This window comes from Poecile atricapillus, chromosome 17, assembly GCF_030490865.1.
Source record: "Poecile atricapillus isolate bPoeAtr1 chromosome 17, bPoeAtr1.hap1, whole genome shotgun sequence".
Classification (NCBI taxonomy): Eukaryota; Metazoa; Chordata; class Aves; order Passeriformes; family Paridae; genus Poecile; species Poecile atricapillus.
The window spans coordinates 4,509,032-4,519,957 of record NC_081265.1 but is presented as its reverse complement, the minus strand read 5'-3'; the positions used below and the strand labels follow the sequence as shown (position 1 = coordinate 4,519,957).

The 10,926-nt window shown below is 40.8% G+C and overlaps 1 protein-coding gene across 1 annotated transcript in view; it reads left to right on the top strand.

Moving 5' to 3' along the window:
• The first annotated feature begins 8,572 nt into the window (after nt 1–8,572).
• The window catches only part of ANKFN1 (ankyrin repeat and fibronectin type III domain containing 1), a 56,991-nt gene continuing 54,637 nt past the window's right edge, over nt 8,573–10,926 (top strand). The window contains exon 1 of the mRNA XM_058852535.1: nt 8,573–8,759. Coding sequence (XP_058708518.1) covers nt 8,574–8,759 — 186 coding nt within the window. The 5' untranslated portion in view covers nt 8,573. The remainder of the gene's footprint in view (nt 8,760–10,926) is intronic.

The following is a 10,926-nucleotide window of genomic DNA, read 5'->3' as shown; positions in this document are numbered from 1 at the left end:
ACAATTATTTTTTTCTTCACTCACAATTTCAGAATTTTTAAAGTTTGATCATGTCTGTGGCTGATCAGCTGGGAAATATTTGTCCTTTTTATAAGCATACTGAATACTTCTGTGTCTCTGTGGATAATAGGTTATTTGCTATGGATTTGGATCAAGAACACTGGCTAAAGTAACTAGTGAAACAATAATACTCAGTTCCATGTCCTTGAAGAAACCAGGGAATGGGACAGAGAATAAACAAATTGGCAAAGAGGTATGTGTGAAAGATGATAGGTAAACAAGGAGCCAGAGAAGCAGGAATTGCCTAAACCAGAGCTGGAATTTAATACAGTACCTTATATGTACAAAAATGTGCAAGAAAGAATGAGTGTGGGGATGAAGAAACATACACTTTTATGTGTTTGTTTGGGGGTTTTGTTTGGTTTTTATTTTATCTTTCACACTGAATAGTTTTGACTGTATGAAAAAAAACCACCCCATTGTCTTGTTTCAAGGAAAAAAGTCACTTTAACTATCTTTCAAGTAATGGATTTTTAAATGAGAGTGCAGACAGGTACCAAACAGTTATCCACTTTACTTTGGGAGGGGGAGACCCTATTCCCAATTATCCAATCTGCCTGGCTCCATTGCTGTGGCAGTGGATGGAGATCTGATATTTGAGCAATATTTGTTCTTTTAGTGAGATTATGAGCAGTCTAAAATGCAGCTTTGTCCCCTAGGATGGCAACAGCTTTGCCATTGATGTATTTTAAGTAAAGTCAGGCTCCATGTGAGTTCACTCCAAACTTCCCATCCAGTTTCTAGTGGGAAAAACCCAAATGTTTGTCCCAAAGGTGTAAAGAAGCGCTGGGTTCTGGGGATGGAGGACTCGATCCCTGTGGAAATCCCTCTGCAAGGACATCGCGTCCTGGGGACAGGGCGGTCCCTGCTCGGTGTTTTGGACAGCTGGGGGGACGCTGCCACCTATCGATGGATGGAGAACGAGAAACCCGAGAGCTTCCACCGAGCTCCTCGTCCCACAAATGTCCCAGTGTCTGGGAGGAAAAAACACAATTTTCTAAACGCAGTTAATGGCCAGCACAAGGCTAAAAGTTGTGTTGCTGAAAGTGTGTGAAGCTGAGAACAGCGCAGGGTGAAGGTTTGGGGACATGTGGCACTGAATCGGCCAACTTGGGTGGCCTCTTTAAACAAAATGCACCACATTTCACAAAAATGGGCAGCTTTAGCAGCAGAAAGAACAGCAGCAGCTTGTGGGATCAGCTCTCCTCGTGTGCTGCGGGAAGGGAACTTTCATCAATCGAGGAGGGAAAACCTGTCACAACAGGTTAAGTCAGCAGTGTAAATACAGGCAGCAAAATGCTCTGTGCAGCTCTGGAGAGTGGGATGCCAGTGCAATAGGAACTGGATGACTTCTCTGAACTCTCATGGAAGCATCAAAGGCTGAGGATGGGCAGGTTTCTGCAGGAGATCAGACTAAAGGATCTTCTTGCACGTGTTTCATCATAAACCCAGGGGTTTGTTTCTTGTAGGTCTTTTAGTCTTCTTTATTTCCAGAACTGGATGTAGGTGCCTCTCACAGTTATTTACAAACACTCAATAATCGTTTCCAATAATTTCATTTTTTATAACTTGCTAAATGTATGATTGCTTTTTTTACCTTACTGAGCACTGTTTTGTGTCTTCTGGCTTTTGAACAGATTAATTATGAATTTATATTCACAGGTCAATAAGATTATAAATATATTTTCTTGATATGACAAAAAAGCTAATTGTATTTCATAAGAACTAGGCTTGGGCAAGGAAACATCTACTATTGTACAATTACAGTTAGTAGTAACTACAGTTACTATTCTACTAAATACTGTTTGGGTAGGAAAAGGACTAAGCATTCAAAAATTTGAAATGGCAATTGTAAAAGGAGTGTTTTCCACCAAGCTGAAGGAAGAAAGCAGAAGATAGAAGTATTGAACCACAATGAGAAAGTGCTAGAAAATCTTTAAGAATAGACTAATTTCTGGAAATTCACTTTATGTTTTTCCCTTGAAAACAGCTGTCAATTGAGAATTCCTTTACAAGTGAGTTCCATAGATGAGGTCTATAAAGACAAAAAAAACCTTAATTGGAGATTTTGACTCAGAAGAATCATCCTTATCTAGCACAGCAATGAAAATGGAGTTCTTAGGTTTACATTTATTTTTAACTGATTTAGACATTTCAGATTTTCAGCATGCTTTTTCCAGATAGATCTCAGTGTTAGAGGGGCATTTGGTGATTTTCAAAAGATTTCCAATTTCTTCCTGTTGGCAAGGAGCAGTGACCTCAGTCAGCTCTCTGACTATTGATCCTTGGTAGGAGCAGAACAGAAGAGGCTCCTCCTGTACACAGAGGGCCTGTGATTTTCATGGTGCAGGAGAAGGAACATCCTGCATAGAATATTGTAATAGCACTTTGCAATTCTCTGCTGCAGTAACTATTTGCATTTGATATTCTCATAATGCCCTGGAAATACATCTGTGTGCACATTTCCACACACATGTACAGGCATGCACATGTGCTGATTGAAAACCTCCCAAAGAATGGTTTGATCCAGATCCAGATTGGTTAAAAAAATACAGATTAATTTCAACTTCCATGGCATACAAACATCGGGCCCAGGACTACATTTTAGCCTCAGCTACTTGGGCAAAAGGATGCCCTTGGGTATTGAGACACAGCATCCTTAGCTGAGGTTTGAAGTGGGGGAGAATCAGGCTGATCAACTGATTTTGGGAGGTTTCCAATATTTTCTAAAAATCAAGCATCCTGTCTGGATAAAAGCAGGGAAAAAAATTCAGCACATTGTAAGAATAGCTCTGCTATCTCCTTAAAAACAGTCTAAAATACTTTTTCTGTAGATATGAGTGGTCACTGGTTATGACCTAGAAATTGGTGTGTTTTGGGTTTTTCATTATCTGATGTTGCACTAGAGCGTTCTGGTTGTATGAATTTAACCTGATGGACTGTCTAAAAGGATAACAATTTTCTAAGTTGTTGTTTATCTTTGATTGTCACCTTCACTGTTTTTAGAATTCTGTATATGGCTATTTGAAATATTCCACATTTGACTTTGTAACATTTTTGTGGGTTTCTCTGGGTTCCAGCATTTGCATTTTTTTTGCCCTATAGTGAAAAAATGAGATTTTGAAATCACTGTTCTATTTTGGAAGCTCTTAATGCAGACACTACACAATCTGCTTTAGCTGAAACATCCGTAGAGTGTGCTTCTGTTATCCATTTAATAATCTTTTTGAGGCATAACCTGTTCAGGCTGGGAGCTTCCCAGTGATGTTGCAGATGTCCCACAGCTCTGGCTGTGGCTGCTGCTGTTGTTGCTGTGATTGCAGACAGCTGGAGTGGTGGCTTGCTCAGAGAAAGAAGAAACAATACATCACATGCAACAAGCACTACTGCATTGTGATTTTCCCCCCTTCCTCTCACTGTTTTAGCGTAAAACCAACTGCTTGAGGCTGGCTGAATTAATGTCTTTTTGCTCATACTTCATGGCAAATTAATTACAATCACAGTTTTGTTTACTCTGGCAGTAATTATTTTTTCTACTTGCATGCTGTGCTGCTGATCAGTTTTAAAGGCTATAACAAGCTAAAAGCACACAGAAGTCATGGCATCTCTCACATGGAGGCTTCACATATTACTCACTCCTACATCTGCACAGGTAACTGGGACAGAGTTAAGGCACCAAACATTCTACCTGTGATACAGCACTGCTTGCTTTAAATACTGCTCTGCTCTGAGGTTTTAAGCAGCAATCTTGGACTTCAGTAATTACTAGTAATGGGCTTTTTCATATCTGATCATTCATGCAGTGTAAAGAAGAGATTTACTCATTCTGCCCAGAGGCTGAGCCAGAAGAGACAGCAAAGCTGATGTGATTCATTGAAGGAAGAGAGTGGACAATTACCAGCAACTTGTTTACATTTTGCCTTGGATAGCCTAAGCTGGTAAGTCAAATTTAACTCTTTAATGTACATATTCCTAATTATTCATTTCAAATATGATTGATTCATAAACATACAGAGTTGAGTGGTTTCTCAGCTGTTGTGTTCTCCTAAAATCTTAAGAGAATGTTTTTACAGCTATGCTGTGCCCAATGCACCTGTCTATAGAGTGTAGCATATATGTGCCACTGACAACAGAGAGTGACATATAATTTAGGTATTTCATTTTCTTTCTCTGCAATATGTTTTTAAGGGACATGAGTATTAGGTCAGTATATAACAATTGAAAAGGAAAAAAAAACCAAAGCTTTTATAAAGGTAACTATTTTATATTCATTTGTATTTGAATTTGGCTTTTAAAGGACCCTGGTAATGGGTAATAAAATGGTTACTTCAGTGCTTAGGTGCAAGTAGAGATCCATCACAAAGATGAAGCTGCAGGATATGCAGCATGAAATGTGTTTTGGGAGACCTTGGTCCCTGGTTTGGTTCATGCACAGCACAGTGACAGTCACACAGACTGGTTTGATGGGTACTTCCAGTGCAGGGCAGTAATTGCTTCCCCAGAGATCTGCTGTGAGACTCTTGTGCTCTTTTATTCTTGGAAATGCAAACTGCTGTTAATTATGACTGTTTATAAGGGGAGCTGCTGCTGTTATTTTGTCTAGTCCTGCCTTTCTCAGCAAAACCTGGTGCTGTGCTGCCTGTTGCAGTGCTCACCTTGCTGTAGGGATGCAAGCTGGATCACACAGGGCTACTCCAAACCCTATGGAGGTGTCCTTATTGTCATCCTGACCCATATCAGCTTTGTGCAGAGGCTTCCACAGGTGAAAATCTGAAATGGGGCTGTTCTGCACATCTCCTTTTTCTAAATTATTAGTGTTTCATGTGCTGCAACAACTCTAGTTCTGACAATGACACATCTTCAGGTTAAGAGCATTTCAGCTGGGGGATTTGTTGTTTCAATCACAACAATGCATATTTCAGGTCTTCACCTGATCGTTGAGGCAAGGATATGCTTGTAAAAGAAATCAAATTAATAACTTTTTAAAGGAGCCTAAAACTGCTGTCATGAAATAGTTTATTTCTGTACAAAAATCCAGCATCCAAAAGCCCTGTGTTTTCTATCACAGGATCATGTGAATGGAGCTCTTTTTTCCTTATTTCTTACTATGCTTTTCACTCATGATTTTGCCCACTTTCATTCCCATTGCTCTACTATAAGTTATTTCTACAGCCTAATAAGGTCCCACTTCCAGAAAGTTTTCCAGAATATGCAACTTGTGTTTTTTTCTTCATTTCATACCTTGTACCTGACTAGGAAGGATGTAAGTATGATAATCTGCAGCAGCATTTTGCACTTCACTGTTTCAGTACACTGGTGAAAAAATGCAGCTCATTTGCATCATGTCATTCCAGCTATTGCTTTATTGTTCCACATTTATTCCCTGCACTTGTTTGGGAAGTTGATGGTGAGTATACAGGGAACATATCTATGTTCCAAGTCATTTGTGATTCACCAATTCTGTGTAGACAGCAAAGATGCCATCTGTTTTATTGTTGAATAGCTGCAATATCAAGAATGTTTACTTAGCTTCTCTATAGATTCACCTGCTCTTGACTTCACAGAGACATTCATGAGATTATAAAAGACCCTGTTCTCTTTCTCCATCAGTGTCAGGTTTGGGATCTGCTCTGGCTCTTTACTGACAAAGCTTCCATGTGTGCAAGGGCACGCTGCAGTTACTGCCCTCCAAAGTGGTGCTTTAGGTGGTTACTAACACACTGCTGTTCTCTTCTCAGTGGATAAACCCTGGTTCATTGACCAGATCAAGGTGGGAAGGACTCCAGCAACCCCAAGGAACTGTAATATCTGGAGTCAAATTCTGTTTAATCACAGTCCATGAGAACACTAACCCATGCCATGGGAAACAGATTGGTAGTTAATTGCTCTGAGACTTTTCTGGGTTGGTGACACAGTTTAGCACTCCAGTGATGCCTAAATTTGCTTTGGATCAAAGCCTACACCTGCACTCTGGAATGCTGGAACAGAGACTGCAGTGGATGTACTGAAACAGAGAAAACAGCCCTGATAACTGTCTGAGTTTTGAATGCATACTGGAGAGGTGTCACTAGAATACCTCTCCCAAAGACTCTGATTCCCTGGAAAACTGTTCAAAAACTGACAGGTGCTTCTCCTTCACTTGCTCAGGTTAGTATTTTCTCATAAACAAAAATGCTGCAGTCAAGCTGTTCTCTGTAGAAATTTGAGACTCTGGAAACAACTTCTCCCTTCTCAAGAAAATCTTTAACTTGATGACTTTCAAGAGATTCTCTGAAAAACATCTGGGCAGCTGAGTTTAAGGAGATGGAGACAAATACAGTTCCTGCATTAGTGAACACTAGAGAAGAAATAGGGCTTTTTTGGAGCAAGGATGGCAAAATTCAATTTTTTGGTAATTATTTAAATCCTTGAGGGTATTAAAGTAGTTTGGTCTGGTGAGACAGGGAGAGGATGTCATCAGCCTAGAGAACATTGATAGAGGCATAAGCCATGTTAGCTTTTATACCAGGCATTCTAGTTTTGTTTAAATAATACCACAATAGGTAGGAAAAGTCCTATTAAGTAGATGTTCCTAATTTTTTTAATGCATACTTACTAAATACCTACAGAGCCCCTCAGTAAATTCCCATACTGGCTTTGTGAGCCCTGTAACCTCTCCTGTGCCACTCAGATGTGCTGAGCCTGTTGCTTTTCAAATAAAACAACACAACCCCAAAGCAGACACAGTGCAGCAGCCTGACCTGCCTTTGAATTAAGAATTGGTTGGGTCTACTCTTCTTTGTCCTCATCTGGAGGGTGGGTAGGTTTGTGTGGCAAATGCAGCTGCTCCTTCTGTCCTGAGTTCACTACTAACTGTGTGGTGTTTGGTATTCCAAACCTGTAGTCTTGTAATCAAATTATTTTGGGAAATTGAAACTTCCTTTACAAACATACTTATGGCCCTCCCTGGCCATTCACTCTTTGGGTCTGTGTTTTAACCCATACTTAATTGATGAAAAGAAAGTTCTTGAAAACAGAAGGAAAGGGAGAAATTTATGTGGAACAATCTGTAGCACTATGTACTAACAGAAACTGGAAGTGTTTCTCTAAATAAGTGAGAAATTATTACTAAATTTGGAAATTTGCAGAGTTTCTTTAAAGTACTAAAAACATAGAAAAGTGGGAGGTGGATAATCAGTTTACTCCATAAACTCTGAGAAAATCAGTAAAAATCCTTGCAGTATTGCTGCCTCCTGAATCCCAGAGATCTTCTGATCATCTCCACACTTGCACATTTATTTCAATTCCTTTGTGATTGCACACACTGTTGTTCAAATGTAACAAAGTCTTTTCATCCCATATGACAATTGTGTTGACTCTTCCTTCAGAGACCTGGTGTCAATTCCTTCAATTCCCCTGGAGCATGGAGAACATGTGAAATTATTTGTAATAAGATATTTTTGTGCTCAGGGTGTCTGCTCACCACAGTGTACCATGAGAATGGAAGATATAGAAAGCTTAGGAGACCTGGGTGGTATCTTTAATCTTAAGGACAAATACCTGCCAAAAGCAGCCTCAACAGCAGGGTGAGTGTTCAGTAAAGAATGCTTTCACTGGAAATAGTCATTAAAGTCTGGTCCTGCCATCCAGTTTGCTCAAAAGAAGGCTGAGACCATGAGAATAATCTGAAAGGGTAGCCAGGTTTATTATTACAACTGTGAATTCTCCTAGAGAGGCATCCTGCCTTACAGAGGTGTGCACACTCTTGTCAGGGGAAAAGGAAAATGGGAAGAAATGATGCATTTTTATCACCTTTTCACTTAGAAATCCATAGGGACGGTTTCCTAGGCCTGCAGTTGGGTCAAATCTGGTTCTTAGTTTTCCTTTGGAAAGGCAAAATTATTCCCACATAACATACTTCCAGAATTAAATATTAATTCAATTTTTCTTAATACAGAAAAATTACTGTAATGATAGATCATAGAAAGAATTGTTTAATTATGAGATAATATGGAAATCCAGTTAGGTGAGGCAATCAGAGAGAGGCAGCAGTCTGTCTTGGAAGGGTTTGTACTCTAAATGGACAGGACAAACACAGAGCAGGGTAAAGTAATACAACATGTAAACACAGCCAGTGCCTGCCCACTACATGAGGAAGAAGCCATTCAGCATGAAACTGTCCACAGCAACATTTACTTTTGGGTGCCATTTTTTCTGACACCTGTACTGCCAGAACTCTGAAAAATACATTGTTTCCCTCATTAATTGAAACCCTTTCTCCTTATACATGTTAGTAAATAATTCTGAGGTGGTCTGCTTTATTTTTCCATCTTTAATTCTCTGTCTCCATAGATATCTATGGGTCTAATTCCATAAAGAGCAATTTGCCATTAAGAAAGTCCCAACCATGCCTCTGTGTGTCCAGAAACTGTGTGTGAAAGTGATTTCAGCCGCACCGTGCGTTTCAGTGACGTTGGTGTAGCAAGACCTCACTAAATGGCTGCTGTTTTTCTTCTAGAAAGCCCTGGCTGAGAATGACCCAGCAAATGCACAACCTGAGCCTCCTGCAGAGCAAAAAGGCCAGCATGCCATCGTCCCCCAACGCTGCCAAGAGGCTGTACAGGAACCTGTCGGAGAAGCTGAAGGGCAGCCACACGTCCTTCGATGAAGCTTATTTCAGAGCCCGCTCCGACCGCCTCAGCCTCCGCAAGGCCTCCATGGTAAGAGCCTGGCCCCCACCAATTCACCCTCCAATTCACCCTCCAATTCACCCTCCTGGTCATCTCCTTCATCAGCTGCCTCTTCATCTGTGCAGTCCTCATCACCTCGCTTTGTTCCCTGGCAGGTGTGCTCTCCCCAGCCTTAGCACTCGTGATGCTTTGTCAAAACACAGTCTGGCCTTCCTGAGGGGTAAACACACCTACTCAAGTGTGAAATGCTTGCATTTTACATCTATTATTTTAGGAGTAAATATGCTTATTTTAGGAGTAAGGTTGTAGCTTGGCACTTACATGATAAAATGTGAATTAAATCTATATATACGAGTATTCCTCTACAAGAAAAAAATAAAGTATTTTGAGAAAAGTGAAGATGGCTTTAATAGAAGTTCCCATTTCTCCAAATGTCAGAGCAAATGGAACTTTCAGGCATGGCAGATAAATGCAAGGCTGTGGTGATGGTCAGTACATAAGACTATGGAAGAAAGAGATCACATGTGAAGGACTCTGGCATGGGTACCCAACCAAATCCCATCCCAGCACTCTGGTACCAGCACAATAAAATATAGAAACACCTGCTGGAATTCACCCTCACAAGGGCTCCTGCTGCTGCCAGTGCTGCTGAGGTTACACAACCCCCAGTGCACACATTCTAGGGAATGGACTTTGTCCCTGAAATAACAGCCCAATGTAAATTCAGTGTACAGCAGAATATTTTCTATTTGCTGGAGGAAGATGAACCCGCTTGCTGATATTGCCAAAACAAAATAAACTCCACTTTTTCCTAAGCAGGAAGAACATATTCTTCAATGTCTCCTCTCAATTATTGAGTTTGTCTCCACTTTTGCAGAGCAAAGACTAATGATGGAGTCTGTGAATGCACCAGGAGGTGCCCCTTGGAAGCAGCACTCTGCTGCACCCAATCAGATGTTTAGTGCAATGCAGAACTAAACTCAGAGTCTGTGCCAGACAACAAAAATATTAATTACATTTTGTCAGACGGGAAAAGGACACTCTAGACTTCTTTAACACTCACACATTATGTAAGAGACATATCAGTGCAAGAATTGGAAATTATTTTTAATTCAATTAGCTGATGCTGTCACCTAGGATCATCCTTTCCTGAAGACAGAGGACCCTTGCATGACCCATGGAGACTGTTGTCTCTCTCCTATGATGAAAGACCATGACCTGAAGGAAGCAGAGGATCATAGCTGTTTCCTCTCACCTCTTCCAGAGCCAATAGATCCTTGTTTCATAAGAGAAGACTGAAATTCAAACAAGGCTTGTGAGCTGGAGAACAGCCTTTTCATGTTAGCCAGCAGCTCTACTTTTGAGGCTGTGGGTTTCCAAATGCTTTTCAGTTTCTAGGGATGATTTGAATTGAGGTCTCAAACAGTGGGGAAACAATGAATTTTTAGATTAATTTTTTTAACCACTATCTTATCTTGTCCTTTTTTATTTTTTTTTTAACTACAAGCTCATGTGTGACTGAGGGAGTGGAGGAGGAGAATAAACCAGCACTGGGAACATGCCAGAGCAGACTGACATGTAGGCTGAATGAATGCCAGTCTGTGAGCATTTCTTCTGAGCAGTGTTTATCTAAATACACCCTTCAGATTACACATTTCTTCAAACATGGGCTCTTCTGTCATACTTCACTAATAAGAGAAATTGCCAGTGAGCTGAGCCAAAGGATTGAGGAGCAGGGCACTGCTGCTGGGGGCCGAGTCCTCTGCTGAGCCTGAGGCAATAAATTACAACCTCAGATCTGTCCCTTTTCACTCTGTCAGCAGTGGGAGTGCTCATTCCACCAGACATCACCATCAGGAGACTTTGATTTTGTGTGGATGGGGATTTAATGGGACACAGACATACCTGTGCTCTGTCCCCTCAGCCCACTACACTGTCATGGGAGTGTCACAGCTTTTGTCACTGAGAACACCCAGCACAGGAACCTGCAGGTATCACCAGCCTGGGGTCTGAGCTGGTGCCCACAACAGGCACTGAACAGACTCCCACTGAACTCAAGAGGTTTTGGATCCCATTCTGTCCATTCTGCTTGTTGTTTTCCCAGTTTTCCCTAGAAGTAAACAGCAAGAAAACCATCAGTGAAGGGGTGGAAACATTCCAGGTCAGATTGCTAGCTCATGTATTTTCTAATCATTGA